Consider the following 25,493-nt stretch of genomic DNA (forward strand, 5'->3'; position numbering starts at 1 on the left):
CTCGAAACAGAAAATGCTATGAACTAACAACTAGTTACCTGCGGCTTTAACTTTTGAACTAAGAGGTACCTCAAGCAAATAAATTTGATACTGTAATTTAAAGTTTAACTGATAAATTTGTGCTATGATCTCTAATTTTATCTAATCTCTTATTTATTAGAATCTTAACATTTTGAACAAAAACTATTTTTGATTACAATTTATAGTGCTAATTACAGTATTAACATTAATCTAAGTCAATAAAGAAATGAAGTTTTTTAACATCTTTTATTATCATTTCAAAATTGAATTATGCACATTACATTCTGCATTATCATCAAAATATGCTCTTTCTGAAAGAAAGGCTTTCTTTGCTGTAACAAAATGTGACTATTCTTTGCAGTGGGATTTGTAGACACTTCTGGCACAGCGCTGAAAAAAAAATAAATGAAACATAATTAATTAATTAATTTTAATTTACATATGTGCACAGGAAAATTTAGTCACAAATAAATTTTTAATTATATTTTTTATGAAGTTGTAGAATATCATTTAATTTTCTAACCAGTTATTTTAAGTTAAAAAATCTTTTCCTATCAAACCGTATTTCCTTTCCCTGACAAAATGCAAATTTCCAGCCCGCGCGTAATCAAATTAAGTAGAAGAAGGAAGTATTTAAAAGAACGTTTTGGAGGGGAAAATCATAGCGTGTTCAGCTTGCTTAAAGATCACGTTGCTAGCTTTGATTCTCTGAGGATTAGAATTATGTGGTGTTCTGTTCTTGCCATTTTGCTTGTTGCACTGATTTCGGGTCAGAGTCAGCTAGCGCAATAGCTATTAGCTGTTAAGCCGTTAGGCTATACTTAACTTCCTCAGTTCTAAGTTATTCATTGCCTTTTGATTTAAGCCTTTGTGTTTTAAGTGTTGGCTTTTTTTAAGCACGAGTTGGTGCCGACTACTAAACTTTATTTGAGTTAATAAAGGGTTCTATGCACCTTTCTTCTGATTTTCTAGCACTTAGTGATAATTCGCTAAACAATCTTCAACGACGCATACATTATATGACAACTAAGAATACACGACGTTACAAAGTAATTTTAAGTCATTAAAAAGATTTAATTACCTTCAATTTCTCCTCTTGTCTTCATTAGATAGTTAGGTTATTGGAATATGAAAAGCTTAAGAAAAAAGATGTCCTTCTAAGGGAAACTGACTAGTATTCGTTTTACGCTTGAGGAAAATCCAGAATACAGCTAACTTGTTTGCCTGGTCTCGAACCAGGGTCGAACATCTAGCATTCAACTGCCTTAACCACTCGACCATCGATAAGCATGTAGGATCTAGTACGCTGAGCTAACATAAAATGTGACTAGATCTACCTAAGTCCTTGCCAATGCTCGCACAGGCTGAAGGTGAACACGACCAGGGAAGGGTATAAAACACCATTTTATTGAATACAAAATATTTAACTGTGGACACTACCAGTAATTTAGAATGCGTATAAATAGCATCCTAAATTAGGTGGCCCACCAGCGGCCGAGCGGTAAAAGCCGCTGAACACTGGTATTCGTTCCGGGGTTCGAATCTCGCCGAACGGGCTGGCTGTATGGGCGTTTTCGTGATTTCCCCCCTGTGTAACATGGATACGAGCCAGTTTCTCTTAAAAAGACCTCCACGGGGCATCCCGCCCTTTCCGTGCAGTGCCTAAGGGCGGAGCACGTAATAAGTAAAAAAAAAATTAGAATAGGTATGAGGAATTCTGAATTTAAGTTAAAAGAATAATTTCAAGACGTGTAATTGAAAAGCGTATTAATTATACATGGTGTTCGAAAAGGAAAGCCAGCGTATTAATTATACATGGTGTTCGAAAAGGAAAGCCTAATTTGCTTAAATATTGATAATTAAAGCGAGCTTTCAGCCATTTTCTCTAAATAAGGTGAAGAGTTTCATTAAAGCGATTTTAACACTGTCACAGGATTTTTATAAACATGAAATTTAACTTTTTAAAGGATTGATATAACGCGTTTCTTTGAAGTTCAGTAGTAATATTAGCTATTCAAAAAAATATACGTATATTACTGTACGAATAGTAATGGAATTAGAATAAAATTTATGTAATCGAAGATGAATAAATAGAAAATTCCTTTTAATGAAACAGTTGTAAGGATTATGTTAATTTTATTAACAGTTAAATTTTAAGTTAAAGTTCCTTTCCTGTCAAATTCTTAACTTCAACTTACTACTTCCGGCCAGAACGTAGTTTGGAATCTTGCTGAATATTTAATGAGGAGGAGCGGTATTTAAACCACGAAGTTACTTACCGAGTCAGAGAGAATCAGAGCTTTTGATTTACGCGCGTCTGCCTTTTTGACCACTCTCTCTCTCAAAGCTGTTATTACGCTCGGCTGTACTCAGGCCCTTGCTAAGCTTCGTAGTCAAATAAGTTAAGGGGCCAACTCGATTTGAACCTTGATAGCTTCGGCTATATTTCTTTAGTTAATCTTAGTTTTAGTTTAATTCTTAGTCTTTTAAGTTCAAGTCCAAGCGCGGGCTTTGCTTGTACACTCCCAGGCGGAGTTTTGTTAAGTCTTATTGGAATAATAAAGGGTTAGTTATCCTTCTATCTTGTTGTTTCTTGCCACCGAACTCAAGCGATTATTCGCTTATCAGTTCTTAGATTCTTCACTTCCAACATTAACTTAGAATTCCAAAGTGAGGAACTCTACACAGTGATTATTATTCTGTAAATTAATGAAAATATTGCTTCCTTTATAGTATAGCTATAGAATATCAGGTGTTTACACTGATGTCTCCCTCCTCTAAATACGAATTAGTAGAGAGTAAAGGGAAGTAATTAACCTTTGAAACGGTTTTTGGAATTATTTTATGTAATATCAGAAGGTTTGTAATGATTTTCTTTATTGCTAAATGTTTTCTTTCCCGGAATAACAGAAAATTTATAGATTTTAAAAGTATATTTAGCCAAAGCACAGGTATTGCTAAAAATGGAAAGTTTTGTAAGTAAAATAATTTCTTCTCTGAAAAAGGAACACTGCTACTGAGAACTAAAAGTAATCTATTAGACGTGAAAAACAATCGTCATTGAAGATAATGTACTTACAATGAATGACTCCAAGCTTTCTTTCTCTTCTTCGGTTAACTGAAATACGAGATAAATAATGCAGATTTGTAACTTACTAATATCTCAAAATTTATAAGTAAATTTATGCAGCTGCTTGTTAGTAGTTACCAGAAAATCGAAATTTTCAAAAGTTTTATTTACATATTTAATTTTTAAGCCTACGTTACCTTTACTGCTCATTGTAGAACTATCTCAAGAAATAAGATTTATTTTAGTATTACAGTAGAAGTCCATTAGTCCGGCATCCAACAGTCCGGAATGCCCGATAGTCCGGCATCGCTCCGAAAAATTGTAAAAATTTTGGTTTTCTCCAAAAGTGTGTCTTTAAAGCAAATAAAACCGCTCGAGAGCTATTCGGAAGTTTTCGGGGTAGTTCGAGATCATCCGGAAGCGCTCGGTATTGTTCGGAAACAATTAGCGGCCGGCTAGTCTCAGCTGTCACAACAAATTCAGGTGCAGTGCAGCTCCGTTAATCAATCACGAAGCGTCTTCGCCATTTTTTTGTGCGTTGTGAATCGACGAGAATGAGCCTGTTGAACAAGAACTAACCGATGAGGACATTATCAACATTGTAGTAAACCCTCAGCCTACTCAAAATCTTGAAGAAAATGACTCAGATGCCGAAACGGAAAAAATCAGCTGGGAAGAAGCTGCAGAATCACTAAATAAGTGTATCTCTTTTGCCGAGGCTAGTACTAGCTACAGTGCTTCAGAAATTATTGATTTCCATATCATTAGAAATAAATTTTATACTAAACGCCAAAAGTCAAGAAAACAAAAAGACATTCGTGACTTTTTTAAATCTAAGTGAAATATGTTTTACAGTACGTGTACATACATTATATGAAATGTAAAATAAACTTTGTTGTATGTATTTGCATACTGTATTTTTAGTTTAATTATTAACCTAATTGTTCTTATAATTACCGCCCGATAGACCGGAATTTTCAGTAGTCCGGCACCGAGCCGGTCCCGAACGTGCCGGATTATCGGACTTCTACTGTAATTAAAAATTTAAATTCTGCGTAACATCCAGTTCGCCTGCAACTATGCATTTCGAAATGTTCTAAATCTTACTTAATATTATTTAATTATGATATCTTACTTATTTAGAGCTGATTCATTTTGTAATCGTAAAAAGAATTTACAGACTAAGAGATGTAATACAAATCGGAATTTTTATTTAAATCTCAGGAAAAAATTCCCACATTATCTTAAATCAACGGTCTTGAAAATAATTATGAATATGTTTTTAAATGTTTGAATTTTAATAAATGGTAATAAATTCATAAAAATGCAAGCATTTAATACATGACTGTTCCCCCTCTTGTACAAAACAACTTCTATTCACCTTTAGAAACCTTAATATATTTAATTTTGAGAAATTTCAGCTTTCTAGTCATTGACTGAAAATCTTTCAAGTAACCGAGTGAAAGAAAAGTTCTTTTATAAAGAAAAATTGTACTCGTCTTTCAGTTAATGCATGCTAGGTTATAGTTATTTGTCTCTTAATCATCATCTCTATAAAGACGTGGTCAAATGGTGGTTGGATCATTTGATTTAAACTAACACGCGATAATGTCCACTTAAAAGTTCAATCCCAGTTTTGTTTGGTCTTATCTGTAGATGATAAACGGTGGCGATCAGAAAATGATGTCATATCAGTGAGAATTTGTGCATAAGGAAGTTCGCGTACTTTCTTTTCCTAAATTCTATACATTTTTCTGACTACATTAACAGTTTGTAAGCACAAAATCTGATTAATATTTTCTTACTACATCTGAACTGTGCTACTAATATTCAGTGTAATGAGTTTTCAACCATTTTAATTTTTGTGAAATGCCTGAAAAATGTTTTTGGAATAAGCACTTATTTCTTCATTTCAAGATGCATATCAAGACAATATCATAACAGAAAGCTCTTGCATCCTCTTAAAAAGATGCCATTCAAAAGCACATTGCAAGCAATAAATTCCGTAACAGAACTGCTTGCAGAGATTACGAAAGGAAGCAAATACAGGTAGTTTGCCATTTATCTTCTCAATAGAAAATATGGTGAAAAGAAACACAGTCTATTTCAAAATTTAAACAAGTTGCAATGAATGTATCATTTTGTTATATTTTGTTTACTTGCATTGTGTTTTTATTCGCAAACAAATATTCAAATAAACTGCTTATTCATGAGTAAAATAGAAAAATTTTAAAAAGAAATCTATTTAAATATTTTTAAGCCTTTGAGTAATTAGAAAGTAACATTTCAAAGAAAAAACTTAATCATAACTTAATAAATTTATGCATACTTCAACAAAATATTTTTCAGTTTAAACTTGTTAAAAGTTTAAACTTAAGCACTTGTTTAAAACAACTGAACAAAAATATGTGAAGCATATTCTGTTAAAATACTTTAGGAGAAAGATATATGCCCGTTTCACGTATAACCATGAAATATTTACGGTATGCCATTTAATCTGTCAAACATATGAGTGATCTGCTTTACAAATCAAAAAGGTTTCGTTAACAAATATGGCGTATAAAGCACTGAAATTAAATTTTACAAGATTCTACGTCACTCCTGCTCTAATTCTGAAATTAACTTATTTTAAAAAGCAGTTAACTTATTTTGTTCAATAATTCTGTTCTGGTCTTACATCAGGAAAAAATATCGATTTGTGAGCGTGATTTCTCGGAACTTCTAACACTTCGTCTCAAACCTATAGTTGTAAAATTTATGTTACAAAATTTGCTTCTAATGTTTATGGAATCTGTTCAAAGTGAAAATGTGTCTAAGTACTTTTATTTTAATGCACGATATAAGACAATTAAAATTGTATTATTTTATACAATTCTAAATTTATGAGTATTTTACATATAGTATTATTTGCGAACTTATTTAAACTTCTTAATATTTTTTTACCTGATATTTGCGTTTATAATTTCATTCATGTTTTAGTTGATAAATTTTATGTCTATTTGATAATAGGTCTAGTAGCGCAAAAGCAGAATGATATACATTTAAAGAAAAATCAGCATACATGGTAGTTTTACGAAATATCCTCATTTTCCAAAAACTTCTGATATTCCAAGAGTTTATTGAAAAGACGCACAGAAAATTCTAAACCATCTATCCTATATGGATATCCAGTGAGTTTGGTTGTCTTTGACGCGGTGCTCAGAGTGTTTTTATTCAATAAGAGAGTTTGAATTTAAAAGGTGTAATGTTGCTGAAGATTTTTGTTAGTTTCACGTTTGCCATATTCGGCGTGTGTTTTCTGAATGATTTTGGTCCCAGATTTCTTGCTACAGAGAACGCATTTTCGAATATGAAATTTAAGACCTCAGTTTTTCAAAGGAAATTTTAAGAAACTCTTGAACAATACTTGAGCTTCCGTGTGCTATTCTACATTGATTCTACTCTTTTCAATAGATCAGAGCTTCATATGAAACCTTGATTTTCTTAACTTATCACTTCTATTCGTGAAAATAAGCACGGATACCTCTAAAATGGACGGACAGAATATAACAATATTATCTTGCTCGAATCAGATCTTGATGAAATATGTCTTTCTTTAACTTTTTGAGATTGATTTATTAGATGTTCTATCACGGTAATAAATTAAATTAGATTTAGCTACAATAAACGATATACATATTCAGCATGCGGTATCATGACATTATTAAAATAATTCCTACAAAATGATGAAGCGTGCTGTTTTATCTCATAAAAAAGTAGCAGTTTAAACTTTTAAAATTATTATGCAAAATTTAAATGTGATTTCCACTTACTCCAGTTGCTTCTGTCTCAGCTACAAGGCAGTCGAACATCTAGAATATGAAAAAAAGGAAAACAGTGTATAAATTTTATGAACTTGTCATTTGGAGGAGTAATCTTTTCTATACTCGCAATTCATAGTAAAAATACGAAATACCAGCAGAAAATATTTGCAGCTAGAAGAAACATTGAAATATTCAGAGATAATTAATAATGATTGCTGAATTTAGATTAAATTGAAAGGTTTTGTATACCACTACAATAGTTTTACAGATTTAGAAAATTTATCAGAATGAGAAATTGTAAAACAGATTCAAGAAACTCACAGTATACATTGCTTCAACTAAAAGAACTTTTAACTTTAGGAACGCATTCGATTTTTATTGTGATCTCTGTATTTCAGTATTCCTTTTGGAAGTTTTGCAGGAATAAAATATTTTAAAATTTAGTAACTAGATTAAATTTTCATTTCCAATTTTTACCACTGCTTTTTTTTTTTTTTTTTTTTTGGCATACCTTGTTTTAATTCTTTGTTTCTTGGCGTTTTAATTTTGTTTCTTGCCTCGACCACAAATGACGATATGTATCGTATGCGAGTGCTTATAGTATTAAAATAAACAAATCACACTGGCTCTGCCAAGTCGGAAATATTTCCTTGCTATATCATTTGTGGTTTCTATGGCTCGTTTTACTCAGTGTCATTATACTGTTCGTCTATCATATCACTCTCTAGTAAGTCATATCTCGATGCAAATGCGTATTTTCGGTTGCAGTTAGAGGAGTTTTCTGGAACAATTCAGATAATTCCCGAAACAGTACTTTTTAAACTTATTTCATTTATTACCTCTTTTTTTATCAACGAGTTTTTTTCGCGGCCTTAGATATTAAATATAAAATAAATATATAAAAAAATCATTTCGCATAAATAATTTATTTTTGTAAACAATACAAATATGAAAAGAAGTAGTTTTTAGTTTTGTTTCAAGTACATAAAAATTGATGGGAGAAATTGCGTTTTAATAAGAAAATTTGCTTGTATTTTGCTGCATAACAAATTAAACCTTGGTGCAATATTTAACACTGCGGACGTAGAGCACCTTCAGCTGTTTTCAGCGTTAAATGATATTTGAATCTAATAAGCTTTAAGAGCTGAAAACATGGTCTCTCATTAAATATGTGATGCTGAATGGCAGAAGATAATTTAATGCCATTTCAGGAATTGTGGAAAATTCAGCTGAAGCTCCGTTTCAGAAATTAGTCAAGGATTTTTATGGAAACTCAAATTTCTAGTTTGAGTCACTCGATAGATCAACAAATTCTATTTGGGTTTTATGTGGCATATGATTAATTTCATTTATTTCAATTTATGAAATTTCTTTTAAAGTTTCATTAATGTTATTTCTTTTCATCTATTTTATGTAATTCATGTATCAACATTAAACATTCTCGACCCCAAAATTTCGCTTTGTGACCATGTGAAGTCCGTGAACTGAGATTTTTAGAAATAAGCAAAGTCTAATGCATAAATATGAGTGATGACGATCTCTGTATTTAACAGAAAATTTCGAGTAAAAATGATTTCGATAAAAGTCTTCCTTTTTCACTTTTTCCAAATTTGCGCGTCTGTAAGTGGGTGCTCAGTGAAAAGTTGCGGATGAAGGTAAAATGTTATTATTATTCCTGTAGCTTTACTAGACTTTAATTGTATACACAATCCAATAGCTTGCTTTTAATCGCTTTTGCTTTAGCTAAAGTTTGTTATATTTCGTTATTTTTTTCTCTTTGTTTGAAGGAAACTTTGATAACTCTGAGTTTTTTTAAAAAAAAGTTTCAGATGAGATATTATAGTTACTACAGTCCCACATAATGTTATGGAATTCTGATATTCCAAGATCAGCACAAAACTATCCATATATTTTCAGTTTCGAAAATTTTGAAAGAATTTCTCAAGTGATTATATCATTTGAATTTACAACTACAAAATTAAGGAGCGGAAAAAGCTGAAGAAGTTGTCAAAGAGCTGAAATAAATAAACATCTTTAGCTCTTTGACATAATAAAATAAAACAATCTAAGAATATTCTCGAATTTAAGTTTTCCTCGTTTAATCGTATATTTCCGGACAACAGTTTAAATAATTTTCTTCATCAACATCTATAAGTAATTAAATAATTATAGGAAAATTCAACTAAATTTTATATAATTTATTTAGCTTACCTTATAAGGATCTTAAGTTTTACTAACCTTTATTTTATTTTAAAACTTTACGTGTCCTCTCTTATTTTTTACTTCCGACCAGAATAAACGCGTGAATATGTTTATGCAAATTGTACTTGCTAACGCTTAAGTATGTAAGTTGTGGCTTTTCGCCAAGAACAGAGTTAGATGGATAGAAAGTGAACCTCCTTGCCACTGTATTCCACGCCAGCTTTCAATCAGTTGTTGTTCGCCTTTAAGAAGTTTAGTCCTCTCGATATTTTAAGACTTATTGTAGTTTTCCGCAGTTTGCATATGACATACGTAATACTCTGAAAAGGCCAGTCATCTGTATAACGTATTCAAAGTTTAGCTCTTATTTAAATTTAGTTAGTAGTTCTCATATCTTTACCTTCAGACCACAAGCTGTTGGTCTTTGTATTCCGAAGTGCGGGAGCGCCTGTAATTTCGTGGAGAATGAAGGGTAGTTAAATCCTTCGCATCTTAGTAATCTATTTTACAGTTCCACAGAACATAGCTTCCAGTAAGCTCACTGTTCCCATTCAAGACACATCATGTTCGCAAAGCAAATAAGGAGAAATAGTTGTCCTGATAACCTATGTTTCATTACAACTTTCTCAATACTTAAATTATGGCGAAACTCAAGTTTAATAATCAGACGACCAACTTTGATTTTATATTAAAATTTATTTTCACCAGTGTTTAATAACCAGTGTTTAATTATGGGCTCTGATAAGTATTTATTCAGATATTGTAAATATCCTTTTAACTTCCCAAATAGTGTTTCATGCTTTTTTTGGAATAGACGACGAGATTTTCGGTTTTATTGGAAATTTTATATAGTAATATGCAAACGAGAGAAAATAATGGACATTAAATATATATGTAAGTAATTAAATGCCCTTTTGAACTTGATATATTCGGTTTGAAATCTTTTCTCTTATATTATACATTCATAAAAATAGCGATGTCATAAACATTATACATTCATAAAAATAGCGATGTCATAAAAAAAAGAAAAGAAATCAATTTGAAACGTCGTCACTGTATGTATTAAACAGATAAATATGTGACAAATTAAAAATAAAAAACATCAAGTGGAGGCAAGAAAAATTTATGACATCAGAAAAGCGAAAGGAAAACTACATTAACTCGTACTTGTAAAAATCCTGTAGAACGGCATCTCGTAACAGATCGGCTCTTCCTTAATTAAGTCACGTTTTCAAGCAACAGTCTCCAGCAATTGTCTAGTCACAGTTCAAACAGAGGTCCAAGTCACGGTCTCCGTAATAAGTCACGGTTCATTAATTTCCAGTTGGAATTCCAACCAAATCAACCAATTTCCAGTATGGTTTTCCCTTAAGCTTTCCTTTTTACAAATACCATATAGGGATTGTACGAAGAGGAAAATATTGGCCATCATTCATATCAGGGCATCATCGAGACTAATTCATGGCAGTAAAATAAAAGGAATATCCCTAATCTACTTAGCAATCAAAGGCTGATGGCAGATTGTATTATCTTGTTGGAATACTTACTTCGTTTACTATCAGCGAGCTTGAGAGTCATAAAGGCATGGGAGCATCTGATCTGCGAGAAAGCTCTGGCGGCATACCCCTGGCAGCGATTGTTTAATACGTACTAGGAAACTTTGCAGGTTATGTCAATACATCTTTTCCCATCATTTAGACCCTTTCAACCTGAGATATACCTTATATCCGTGGCTTCATGAGCTCTATTTCATAACAGCAAGCACTATTCAGCGTCAGCGCGAAACAAGTGGAAACATGTCCGGTTATGTTACCTGACTCTATTATTTTAAGATCTAGTTCCGCTATCTTTAAGCTTAATCTAGTAAGCTTATTCTGCGCTGAAGCCCAGTTATGCACTGAAGCCCAGAAGCACTGAAGTTTGTTCATTAAAACCAGTCTATTGGCCATTACCGTTGGAGATAGCTGACGAAAACTTTGTTTCACATGGGTAGCAATATTCGAGATAATTATCAGAAAACAGATTCCCTGCATGATTTCCAATACTGCATACATCCTTTTGGCGTTGCCTACAGTGGCACTTTGATGTCAACTATTTCATGATTTGAAATCATTTGAAATGGAAGTATTCTCTCAGATCTAAATTAGCGAATCTATGTGGCTGACATGTAGGGCATCGATTATACATACAGCACAAAGCTAAATACCCGAAGGCTCGTTTCATACATTCAAAACATTTTGGAAGAATAACTGTTTAATAGAAATTTTTCCCTTTGTCTATAATATAAAACAGCTAATCACCCCGGTTCACTTTGGGATTACCACCTAAAAGGACATTTAAAATGATAGCTGATGATGAAGAATTTGATACTGAAAGTTGATTGGGTGTTGTAAACGAACAAGTGAATAGTGATGCATATTAATTGATCTTAAAAAAATCACATTTTAGTTTTGTCTTAATGAAAGCAAAATGCATACCTTTCCTAAAACTTCTGGATTTTTGCAGATTTCTATCATATCTTCTTCTTCATTGTTTGCTTGAGATATATACCGATCCTTGCATTTACCGAAAATTTCTGTGCTCTAAATGAGAAATGAAAAGTAGTCACTTATGCATTTGGAAAACATATTTTTTTCTCATTTTTCTTATCACTATTAATCTAGGAACTATAAGTAAACACAGTGGAACTGATTTAAATTCTTACTAGGATACAAATTTAAATTCCCCAATTCTTTTATAATAATAAATTGTATCGTTAACTCAGCAAACCAAAATAAGTATCGATTAAATCAGGGGTGTCCAACTCGAGACCCGTGGCACGCAGGCGTCCCAAGAAGAGGCGCGAAGCACAAAGGAAATATCAAGACCACACGCCGATGATACATTTTACTGTTGCGATCGTGGTTTGAGGCTAACTTTTTGCTATCAACATATAAGTTATTTGACGCTTAGTTAAAAACTGAACCAAAATATCGGATTAATAATTTGAGAACTCCCTAAGAATTGCAACCACTTTAATCGAACAAGACACTGATGCATTAGTTTCTCAAATTCAAGGCCGAATATCACATTAATTTTATGATTTCTTGTTATCTCTATAGCTATAAATAAATTTTATAGTGAAATGTTATGAATAAAATACTAAATATAGTATCAAAATAATTCTATGTCACTATCATTATATTACAAAAAATTATAATTAATAAAGTTTAAATTGCCCAAATATATTTTTACTTTTTTATTGCTCATCAGTCATCCGTAGTGACAGCTCGCGCATACCGCCAGCACTTGATACACATGGCGAGCATGTATTGACAACTCGCCATGTGTATCAAGTGAATCACTAATTAACTTAAGAGTTTTCTGTATCAGAGCTTTCTTACATATAATACATACCGAGCAAATTTGAACTAACGTGGTCAAACCAGCACATTCCTCTGCTAGAGGTCAGATTCAAGAATTTCTTTCAGCAATTAAATCTGAGAAAATACGAAAATTTTTAATGAAACATATGCAATTGTGTGAATCATTTATTTTGAAGGTCACGAGCTGCCACTGGTATTAGAAATAATTTGTTATGGCTCAAAATATCTCATCTTCTTCCAATGTGGCCCAGACAAGCTAAAAGGCTGGACACTCCTGGTTCAAATTACCATACTTGAAATTGTTCCAGTTTTCTTCTAACCTTATTCGGGATGCATTTACTACTGCAAACTTCTATCACTGTTATTAAATAGTTCGTTAGATCGGGAAAGAAAATCATCTATGAGATATGATGTTATGAGAGTGTTACTCGTAAGACTACTTTGTGAAATTTTTTTCCCTAGCAATTTCTCGATTTGAAACGAACATTTCAGAAAATTCTTTACATTTTACTTACTGCAGGCTTAGTGTGAGTTTCATTATAATGGCTTCAAATTTAGAAAGCTGAACACTTTATCAGTTTAATATTAAACATTAAATTATTCAAAAACTTTCCGATGGAAAAACGCAGTCAGAAACTGCTAACGAATGTGTTATTCCGAAGACAAATATCACCACTTTGGTGAAAGATAAAGATACGATTTTCAGCTTTTGAGTCTTTTATATCAGAACTTCGAAAAGATGATAATGAAAACTCAAAAAAATTGAAGTGAACTCCAAAACTCTTAAGTGAGTCAGTGATTCACTTGATACACATGACGAGCTGTCACTACATAACACTAAGGATGACTGATGAGCAATAAAAAAAGAGTAAAAATATATTTGGGCAATTTGAACTTTATTATAATGATTTTTCCAAAAGACGATAATGACGTAGAATAGGGGTCTTCAATCCGTGGTTAGCCGAAAGTATTTTAATGGACAGGTGAGCTTTTCCGATAAGTTAAAAATGAAACTCTCAATGCAGTACTGTCTCAAATTATTTGCTTTTCCTTAATTTTCCCCATAGATAAGTTTGCGAGATGTTTGATATTTGTCTCAACTGTGGGTTTGTTGAATGTTAATATATTTTAAGAAGCGAACCGTGTTGACCTTCTTGACCCGGCATCTTTCTTATGCGTTCATACACATTTTGTCCAAAAGGGTAGAAGGGGTTGGGGAAAAATTAATAAAATTGTATTTCTCCCAATGTTGAAATCAGTTGACAAAGGAACAGATGGATGTACAACATCTTAACTGGTGGGCGATAAGCATACTGATTTCCAATTCTGAAATTCAGAAGCGTTTTTGGTCTTCAAATAAGTGCCAAATGGCAAGCCATGATAACAACAACAACCAAAAAAAAAGTGAAGAATATGTGCAATTTTTTAAAAGTAAACTGGTCGCCTCTTTACTTTTTCCCTCAGCACAAGAGTAAAGCAGTTTATCTTTTTTGCAAAGAGAGTGTAGCTGTAATGAAAGAATATAACATGAAGAGACATTTTGATACTTTGTAGAGTTCCTCACTTTGGAATTCTAAGTTAATGTTGGAAGTGAGGAATCTAAGAACTGATAAGCGAATAATCGCTAGAGTTCGGTGACAAGAAACAACAAGATAGAAGGGTAACTACCCCTTTATAATTCCAATAAGATTTAACAAAACTCCGCCTGGGAGTGTACAAGCAAAGCCCGCACTTGGACTTGAACTTAAAAGACTAAGAATTAAACTAAAACTAAGATTAACTAAAGAAGTATAGCCGAAGCTATCAAGGTTCAATTAGAGTTGGCCCCTTAACTTATTTTACTACGAAGCTTTAGCAAGGGCCTGAGTACGGCCGAGCGTAATAACAGCTTTGAGAGAGAGAGTGGCCAAAAAGGCAGACGCGCGTAAATCAGAAACTCTGATTCTCTCGGACTCCGTAAGTAATTTCGTGGTTTAAATACTGCTCCTCCTCATTAAATATTCAGCAAGATTCCAAAAGTACGTTCTGGCCGGAAGTAGTAAGTTGAAGTTAAGAATTGACAGGAAAGGAACTTTAACTTAAAATTTAACTGTTAATAAAATTAACATAATCCTTACAGCTTACACAGTGGGAAACACTGTGTATTAGAAGTACATTTTTGAAGCGATGAAATCAGTAAATTAAAATCAAAGTTAAATTGTCCGCAATCTTTTATTTTCAGAGTGAAATACAAAGTTCGAAAATAGTGTTTGAATGAACAACATGACAGCAGAAAAAAATTTTTAACTTGGAAAACCTTTCGTTAATGGAGAGTATGACTTACTTGAGAATGAAAATTTGATGAGAATGCTCTCCTGGCCATTCTCAGAGAGCATCGAAAATGTTCTACCTGAAATTCAATTAGAATTTGTGGACTTGCAGTGTGATTTTGCAGTAGAATTCAGATTCCTTAAAAATATTGCATTAATTTATTTTTATTCGAAGTACGTACCCGAAGACAAATACCGAGGAATACGTAAACATGGACTGTTCATGTATTCTACCTTTGCCAGTACCTGCATACGTGAACAGTTCTTTACTCATATGAAAAACACAAAATCAAAAACAAATCGTCATTTGGAGGATATTTTACTAATCGCAACAGCACAAATTTTACTGGATATCGAAGCTTTGATAAAGCAAAAACAATGCGAAGTTTCTCATTAAGATTGAAGTGATTTCCATCCCGCTAGTAATGTGAGTTTCTTATTGCTAGTGAATTTTGTGACACTGTTACGTACATTGCATTGTTTATGACATTATTATATACCACATCACCTTCATTCTCTTTCATGATTAAAAAAAGAGCACAAATCATATTAAGGCGACTTATAACGAATTTTTTTAAAATTAAAAACACAAAATATTGAATATTATAAAAATCGGTAACCCCATCTTCCTCTTAAAATTAATTACAGTCTTGTAAACTTCTCTCTTTTATAAATATTCTACATAAGTTATTTATTTGACAGATATGTTCCTCATGAATCTTTTTGAGTTTATTAATGTGATTCTCGGAGATAAAAGGTTTAAGACCCCTAACAGAAATTTTACGTTGTTTTGGTTAAAAATCCCCCAGAGAAAAATTAAAAGTTCCTATATTTTGTTCAATACTATAAGAAAAAGTTCTTGAATTTGCGAAAAGACTTAGACATGATGAATTTCAATAAGTCAGTGGAATTTATATCCCATCTGGTAATTGTAGAAAATCGCTAGAAGAAACAACTAATGAGGTTCTTAACAGAAGCTTTCTCGCGGTCCCTTTTAGCACGGATAATTCGTTTCATAGAATAATTAGGGCTGAAGCTTTATTAAATTATGTGGCTAATCCAGATTTTCTATTCACTATGTCAGAAATTAATAGTGTTATAGAAATGCAATGAAGCTCCTGGTCTTGATTCTATTTCAAACGAAATTTTGAAGCAAGTTCATAGAATGTTTCCAAACTTATTCTCCAAAGTCTTCAATGTTTGTCTGAAGCTTGATTCATTTCGTCGTTGTTGGAAAATAGCGAATGTCGTTTTAATCCCTAAGAATAGTGGTCCTCGTATTCCGCATTTAGATAACTTGAGATACATTAGTTTTCTTAACAGTTTAAGAAAATGCCTAGAAAAGCTGTTTTTAATAGAATTACCTCGTTTTTGCATAATAAAAAACTGTTAAATAAAGCACAGTTTGGTTTTACTCCTCATAAGAGTCGTGAAGATGCTCTTTTGTACTTAAAAGACACAGTAGACGAAGGTAAGAAGAGAAATTTACATACAGTTTTTAGTGAACCTTGATATCAAAGGTGCTTTCGACCACGCCTGGTGGCCTGGAATATTTGTTGTTTTTTTAAAGAAAGCTGGCATTCCGTGTAATATTTTCCGAATTATTAAAGATTTTCTGCATGACAGATCTGCATTGCTCTCCCTTGGCCACCTTTCTTTCTCCCGCATTTTGGAAAGAGGTTGCCCTCAAGGCTCGGTTTCTGGACCTTTACTGTGGAATTTAATTATGAATGATCTACTCAATAGACTCTCACATTGTCCGAGTTGTAAAACAATTGCTTTTGCTGATTTTGTACTAATTTTCTTTCAAGAGAAGTGTTCCGTTACTCTCTTTAATACGGCTCAGAACACCCTTAATATTATTTCCAGTTGGTCCAGAGAACAGAAATTGGAATTCAATCCTAATAAATCTAAAATTATGATAATTAAAAGAAAGTATGTCAGCTATACAAACCAACAACTGTACTTGGATAATACCTTACTCGAAACGGTGAATGAAATTAAATATTTAGGCGTTATTCTTGTTCATAAGTTTTGTTGGAAAAATCATATTACGTATTTATCTAATAAGTGTTAAAATATACTTATAGGACTTAATTATGTCTCTTGCAATACCTTGGTTTAAAATCTAATGTTGTTAATATGATTTATAAGCAGAGTATTGTCCGCTTTATTTGCTATGCTTCTAGAGTATGGGGAATAGCTCAAGAAAAGAAGATTAATTCTCGTATACTTCTCAGAATTCAAAGAAGAATTTTACTAAGAGTTGTGCGTGGCTACAGAACAATTAGCTATGAAGCCTAGTTTTGCAATTTCAGGATTTTCTCCGATTGACCTTCATGTTTTAAATGATAAAAATTTTAAAGATACCATCAGCAAATTTACGTTCGATACCAAGGTCTTGTTTGAAGATCTTCCTCATCCTGCCGGTCGTTTGCCAATTCAAACTATCATTTATGACAATTCTGTTGATGATAATTGCCTTGTTGTGTGTTATACAGATGGCAGTAAAATTAATAACTTATGTTGTTTTCCATCATGGTTCTGAGCTGGAATACAAATTCTTTAGAATTCCCAATGAATGCAGTGTTTTCCAAGCCGAATTACTGTGCATTAGTGAGTCAATTAAATGGATATCTAACAATTGTTCGTTACGTTCTAAATTTCTTATTCGCAGTGATTCTCTTTCATCCCTATATTCTCTTATGAATATCTTCTCATGTAATAAATTTATTGTCACTTCTCATGCCCTTCTTAAAAACCTTAATAATAAAGGTGTTGATGTTATCTTTTCTCATGTACGTGGCCATACTGGCAATCTAGTAAATGGAAGGGCTAATTGGTTGGAAAAACAAAATACAAATCTTCAAGTAAATACTCCAATGATACTGTCCAAGTCACTTTTCAAGAAGGATATAATACTCAAGTGGAATGAAATATACCGGAATACTAGTACTGCCTCCTTGACTAAACTATATTTCCCTTCCAATCCACACAGATTGAATAATAAACACTTTTTCTGTAATTTTGGAATTACTCAATTTCTAACTGGACATGGTAAATTCAATTCATATCTAAAGAGAATTAAATTATCTAGTGCAGACTTGTGTTCATGCAGTTTCGGGGGAGTGCAAAATGTCGAAAATTTGTTGTTCTATTGTTCAAAGCTCAAGGAAGAACGAAAAGAATTCCTTTCTAGGTTAAAAATATGTGAATATTACATTTTCCTTCCCCTCTTCACGTATTTGTCCAACATAAAATGGCTTTCTCTTTCTGTAAATTTATCTCTTGTGTGTCATCTGTGAATCTGTAAGTTTATTTTATTTTGTGTTGTGTTGTTGTATTTGTTTGTTTGTGTTTTACTTACCTCTGTAATCCTTGTGTAATACTATGTGGTGCACAATGAATTTAAAATTTTCAATTAAAAAAATAAAGATATTTTGCGCTTTTTAAAATAAGTCACGTCCTTTTGAAATCTGTACGCGAGGGAATAAGCAGTGCCGTTTCAAATAAAGCTATCGAAGACTGGAATAAAAATATCATAAAAGATAGTAATCATTTATTAAAGTTTATGATTTATTAAAGGTACTTTATTAATAATTAAATGCATGGGGAAGTACTTATAAAGAATTATTAAACCATATTTAAAATGATGAACGATAATCATGCTAAAATTATTAAAAGCATTGCTTAAATTAATTAATTAGATTTCTTTTAAGGCTGTTCATCAGAACACTCATTAAAAGTGTGAGCTTTTGTTAATGATTTTATTCACTGTATTTTTTTTAATTTTAAAAGCCTTATCTCTTAATTTTCTGAACCTTTCACCCTTATTTTATTCAACAGATGGGAACACATGCATAACTTTATCTTTTTTGTTTAATTATTTATCTTTATTTTGTCACTTAATGCCATATTGAAGAAGAAAGACTCTTATCAGTATCTCTAGAAATATGCATAGTTTTCATATTAAAATTAGCTTCACTATAAGAATGAAATTTATCTCCTTTAAACTTCACTTTTATATATTAGGATAAAGATTAGTTTCGTTTTTACAGCGTACGAGACCTTTATCACGCTCATTATAATAAGCATTTAGTACACTGCGCTACATTATTGTCAGAAAAGCTTGAACGAATACTTACTTTTTGTGACTTAAGCTTCTTGCATTCAGTGTATTCCCAGAAAGCTTCAGTTTCATATTCTAGGAGAAATGAGCAGAAAAAAAATATATTAAAATTCAGTTAAATTTTTTAATTAAACGCCCCATAGGCAAATTACTTTAATAACTTTTTTTTAGGATTTGTCTAAACATTTGCGCAATTGATCAAAACTTAGTTTTCAGGTAGTTTTTGACAATTGGTTTAGTTTTAAAATTTTCAACAACTGTTTGTATTTTTAGATAATATTAGACTGCTCAAGTTCAGCTGTTAAATTAAAGCATAATGTATCACTACATCATCAGATATATTGCATTTTCATGAGCTACACTGCATTTAAATTGACATTTTAGTGGTCTTATATCAGAATATTTTGAGCAACAGTCATATTAATTTAAGCAAAATATTATGCCTCGGTATAACCTGTGTAAGTTTCGGGACCAATGATATTTGATCAAAACTAGATGACAGCTTCAACGTTATGCATCATTTTGGACAGAACTAAAATCCTGACTAAATCATCTCAATGCGATTATATTTCGAAAATGACGCAGTTTACATATTATTCATAAATTATTCACCAATGACAGATAAAAACGACTTTCCTTCAGAAGGCGTTTCAAAGAGAAAATTGTCTGCCGCTTTGTTTATTGATTCAAACAGTTCCTACGATGCACAATACTATTCTACTTACCGGTCTCTGCAACTGCATAGTACTAGGTAGGTAACACTCCCATCGGCAATCGTGTAAAATCGTGTTACTCTCGAATTCAATCACGCGATTAGCCCAGTCTTATTTAGGGAGTAAATAAATTCACCAGGAAATTACAGTAGATTTTGGATTCACCGGAGGCGAATTAGCCAAACCTTTTCTTAAAGAAATGGAGGGGGTAAGGATTCATAATTGCGGATATTCATAATAGAAAAACTTCTATGAAAAATCATCGGGATAAAACAAAATTTTCTACGTGAAATGCAAAAAGAAGCAAGAAATGCGTGGGATAACTTCTGTGATAGCAGATGATGTAGTGTTATTTGGAAGATATTTTTATCCACAGCAGAACATAATTTAATTGCACATATTTAGAATACAAAAGCATTATTAAATCACCGAATAGAAGCTTTACTCTTTGAGTGTGATAATATCTGTAGTTTTTTTAATCTCTTGCATCGAACATTTTATGAGTTCTTGTAGCATATCTTCCTTAGGTTCTGAGTGCCAACTCGTGACGCAGAGAGAGTAATTACCCAACTTATGACCTATTTGCAGATTTCATACTCCATGGCTGAGTAATTCTTTGTCGTCATCTGGGTGCTCCCTTAAAAGAAGGTCCAAACTTACTCAACCAGCTTAGTAGTGAGTGTCCAATGTGAATCTCGGGGTACCGGAACTTGCAAAAAGCGCCACTGCATTTGTTGCTTTTATAATGGAGATTGCGGTAATTCCTACAGTAAGTGACATGCTCAGCATGGCTAAGCACGAAGAACAGATACAATGTGAGAAGCCAGCATCGACATACGAGAGGGATCTCGGTAACAAAAGGCAGCCGCGTAACATTCAAAAACAGAAAGGATGAGAACAGCTACATACACTTTCTGTAAATGTAGTGGGCTTTAATGATAAAGCTTATGCATGCTTAGGAAACTTACATGGACTTTTAAAATATAAGATATTTCTGCGAAATGTTCTAAAAGTATAAGGTTTCATTTTATTGATATATTGAAAATGGATACCAAACAGAGCGTATTGATCCAAAATTAAGAGGCTAAATAGATCAAAATCAAAGTATAGAAAGTTATCTCCAAGGGCTGTTAGAAATTAAAAGTGAAAAAAAAAAGGAAAATAGAAAGAAACGTGCTGGAGGAAGTTAGGGAAGCCTTTAAGATATAGAATTAGGTCAAAGTCAAGAACGAATAAAATTAAACACGTAATCTTAATATACCCAAAAGATGAAGCCGCTACGTCAGAAGGCGTAAAAGAAAAGGTAGAAAATAAGTGCAGTAAAACTGAAAGTAGGAGCTAAAAGTGTTAGAAACATAAGACGAAAGGGAATTCTAATTGAAACCACAAAAAATGAAGATCTTAAGATCTTTCAGGACGCGATAAAAGACATCTCCAGGATTTAGGGGACACCAAAATCATCCTACAATTCCTCATAATTGAGTTTTTATCTTAAAACATTAGAAAATAGGGCATTAGAAGCAATTGAAAAGAACCTTATGGCTAGGACCATAAGTTGTGTTGATCCGGTTCTTTATATATTTGCTGTAATTGCTTTATATGATTTTAGTATACAGATTTTAATAATCTTCATATATTTCACTTTTTTTATACATTTTCAGTACATATTTTACTATCCTTATACATAAAAAATTTAATTTTAGAGATTGTTTAGATTTACTAGGGATTATTGGGGAGGACAATGGTTTCGATACTTTTTTTTCTTATATGATTCATAATGATTTCGCAGTTAATCAAAATATTAAAACTTATAAAATCCGTTTTAGCAATTTCGAGTTCCTCTGAGGCAGTAAGTTATCTCCTTTTCTTACTTGACATCGTGACACCACTGTTGAATAGCAATGACTGCAAAATCTTCATAACACATATTCGAAAGTATTTCAAAGCCTTTACGATTCTCATTGAAAATTTCAATATTTAATTTAAGTCAGATGATTTTATAAAGTATTCCTTCCACCTTCTTAGCATGCCTTCGTAGTGTAGTGGTCAGCACGCTCGGCGCGTATTCGAGAGGCCCGTGCTTCGAGTCCCGGCGTTGCTCATTTTTCATCTCTCCTGCTTCAAATTAACCTAATGTCTCTACAATTTCAGTAAAAAATATTAAAAGTTATGGTTATAACAATGAACCAATCCAAAATGTTACATGACTCCAGATAATAATTGAGTATTTATCTAAAGCATGAGAGCAAGTATCCTATCTTGCGACAATAATGAAACTCATAACAGCAGCCTTTTTTATAAACAAAATTTAAAAGTAGGAAATAAGAACTTTGATCCATTTGGGTGAAGGTAATTAAGATGATAACTTATAGCAGGCTGTAACTTGAACTATCAGGCTTCATTCTTACAAATTCATTTGCTGATTGTAATTAAGATTATTAATTTAGACACTAGATTGAAATTTGAATTTGAATCCATCATGGTCTAATTCAAGATGCCATACTTGCATTCTGTAACCATATCATATATGCTGGATGATTTACCGTTTAATATATTAGCGCCTCGTCCACTTTCGATGAAGTATTTTCAAATAGGAATCGCAGTTACTATACACGGCGATGTTGACATCCGTCCTGGTTCGTGCCGTACGGAATTGAACGTCATTTCTGCGGAAATCAGTTACATTGGATACAAGGCCTGTTGTTCAGTACATATTATTTTCTTTTGTTGCAAGATATTTTGAATAGCACAGTATTGCATATGAGCATTCATAGAACATAATTCAATACGGAAGTGCATTCAGTTTGAAAGTGCATTAAATGAGTACTACATTTGGTGTATAAATAAGTCAAATGTGCTACATATAAGTGATGACAATCAATGTGGAAGGAATATTTTTGCATTACAAATATATATAAATGTCATTATGTAACATTGTTATTGGTATTTTATGTGTTAAATTGGCATATTTACTATATTGGAATGAACACTTATATTACGAAAGTTAGATAACTGTATGTAACAACGTATTACACCGGATGAGTACAAATATTTGTATATCTCAAGAAGTTGATTCGATTGCAGCTACTGACTTCCATTCTATCGTTTAATAGGTTTAAGAAAATACGAATGAATATTACGGGGACCAAATATTTACAATGCAGAGAGAATATTTTCAATAGTAGATTCCTTCGACATTCTTTCGACAAAGATCAATCAACTTTTTACATTAAATGTAAATAAAATTTAAGATTTGGTGAAAATGCAACATTAAATTTCTATTTACTTTGTTTAGTTCTGTTATCTTCAAACTTAATTCCAGATTATAAAAATTAAAATGTGCTCAGACATTCAATTAAAACGATAAATAGTTCAAAATAATTAGATGAATTAAATTTCATGCATACAACACGAAAAACATTTGTCAAATTAGATGTCTTTGGCATTCTTAGGACAAAGATCGATTAAATTTTTTATGTTAAATATAAGTAATAAATTTTAAAATTTGGTGAGAATATAAGATGTATTATTTATTCACATTTTCTAGTTCGGTTATCTTCACATTTAATTTTGGATTATAAAAATAAAAATAATACTCAGACATTCAGTTAAAACGATAAATAGTTAAAAATAATCAACTAAGTTAAATTCCAAACATACCACACGAAATACATTTGTAAAATTTCACAAACTTGGATTTCCTTTCTTCGATTGTTTCATTTTCAAGTATGCTGCAGCGAGTTGCGGCAATAGCTAATGTGAATACGAATACAGTTAAAATATTCATGGCAAAAAATGTCTCAAAGACGTCAAATCTTCTAAAATTTCGAAATGGAAACTACTACAAGACGTTTTATACTTCACTAGAAAACGTCTTATTTTTTCCTGCTTTCCAAGATGCTCAATTATTTACTCCCCCTCTGCATAGCAAAAACAATGGTTTTTGCAAAACGTAATCGTACTCATACTTTCCTTACCTTAAAATGCGGTAAATGAGTTTTCGTGAGTAAAATCAATTTTGATGTAGTTAAATGCAAGATGCATCGAAATGAAGGCCGGATATAGGATATTACGTATAAGCCAACTTAAGTTTTTTTTTAATTTTACAAATGTATGCAGTAATTCGCACGCTACGGGTTTGCGGTTAGGTGTTTAAATAATCAATAAATTGACTATTTATTTATTAGAATTAATAAGGACGCACAGTTCTAAACAACACAATAAATAGCTGTAAAAAAATCAAGGTATCGTTATGGTTATTAAGCAACTCTTTAAATAAATATTTAAGAAAAATAACTCAAATTTCGAAAATTACTCGTAGATTGAACTCTAAAACGCAACTCTGTAATTCTGCTACATCTCTTTGAACTGTAATTATTGCACGGATGTCTGGACGCTTTTGTGTACCGCTAGTAAAGGCAGACTTTCTGAAAACTAAGTAATGAAACATCTTAATTATCTAATCAGCGTAAAAAATCCAGATGAACACTTTGATAATTAGGCCGATAACCAGAATCGCAACATAAGAAATAAAAACATTAAAAGGTTGCAAAATATCAAGGGAAACGGAAAGATAATGCAAATATTCTCTGAAATGGATATGTGCTATAATACTGTAAAATAATTGCTCCAAATTAAAACAATAAAGTAAACTAGTATGTACTGAAGCAGAAAGGGCTGGAGAAGCAGGAGAACAAGAAGTAACAAGAGAAAAATTGTATATGCAGCCCCTAAAAAACAAATGCTGAGCAATTTACATAAATGTCCGGTATCGATTATGAATGTACATATAGACAAGAGGTACTTAATAAGCTCACATTAAAAGCAAACAGAATGTATTCAAGGTACAGAATCACGCAGAACTATCTGGATGTAAAAATCATTTGCAACTACGTGCAATCATTCTATATCAATAAGTGATGCACAATAAGTAACGGATGCGATTATTTTCCTGATCGCTGTTATGCTTCTGCTAGCATTCTTCATTCATGCTTTCCAATACTCACTAGCTGACATACGCAGATGAGAAGATACGTATATAAACAGATAAAATAACGAGGATCAGGAGAGAGCATTCCCTTTAATGATGAAATGATATATATGCAATGGGAACAGGCCATGCCGTGTAAGGAATGAGTAGATCTTGGAACCTATGTTCCTTCTACTGTTCCATCTTTCCTGCTACTTTTCAAGCATTCTGTATAATGTTTCTTCATATAGGATTCTGGTAATACTAGTATGTTGTATAAGACAAAAGTCAGAATTCAAACTTGCTTTTGAAAGTTTATGAGCTGTTTCAATGCCGATGATCAAAGTATGTGATGGCACCCAACGAAACTGTGTCTTGTCCTTTTAGGTATAAAAAGAAGGAGTCCTTAGATATATCTCATTGCTCCCTTTTTTTTTTTTTTTTTTTTTTTTTTTTTTGTGTGTGTGTGTCGACTGATAACTGCAGTGAGAGTAGCAGCAGAGTCATAAATTTATGTGGTACAAAATCTTGACCTAAATTATGGCTTGTTTAATGACGCACAATTCCGCCTGACAAATAGTGTTGTGATCTGTTAGTTTCGTTTCCCTCTTGTGCGTATATCTGTCTTCTATATAAGTACAGAAATCTCAGCCTGTTCTTTTGCCATTTTTTGAGACATCTGTAAAAAAAGCTGAAGTAGTCCACATAAGAGGCTAGCCATTCAAACTGCAATTAATATCGAAGAGTCCAGTATTAAAAGTTCACTGCCATGATGTTCATAATCACTATATACACATATGTGTTGCCACAAGGAGTAGTATGCTGGAGTCGGAGTTGCACCATACAACAGCTTCTTCGCGCTCTTGTTCGTACAATAGCTTCTTCACGTTGTCGCGTTCTACCAAGTCTAAC

The 25,493-nt window shown here is 32.3% G+C and overlaps 1 protein-coding gene across 1 annotated transcript; it reads right to left on the minus strand.

Moving 5' to 3' along the window:
- Positions 1-248: 248 nt before the first annotated feature.
- On the minus strand, positions 249-23,494 carry LOC118203935 (U10-hexatoxin-Hi1a-like). The gene is made up of 6 exons (XM_035376247.2): positions 23,273-23,494; positions 18,916-18,974; positions 11,574-11,678; positions 6,904-6,942; positions 3,101-3,139; positions 249-411 (listed from the first exon to the last, which is right to left on the minus strand). Exons 1-6 carry the CDS (start codon positions 23,397-23,399, stop codon positions 370-372), a joined length of 411 nt encoding a protein of 136 aa, XP_035232138.1. The 5' UTR covers positions 23,400-23,494; the 3' UTR covers positions 249-369.
- Positions 23,495-25,493: the final 1,999 nt, after the last annotated feature.

This window comes from Stegodyphus dumicola, chromosome 2 (genome assembly GCF_044657685.1).
Source record: "Stegodyphus dumicola isolate Sdum_Otavi_A_Nest chromosome 2, ASM4465768v1".
Classification (NCBI taxonomy): Eukaryota; Metazoa; Arthropoda; class Arachnida; order Araneae; family Eresidae; genus Stegodyphus; species Stegodyphus dumicola.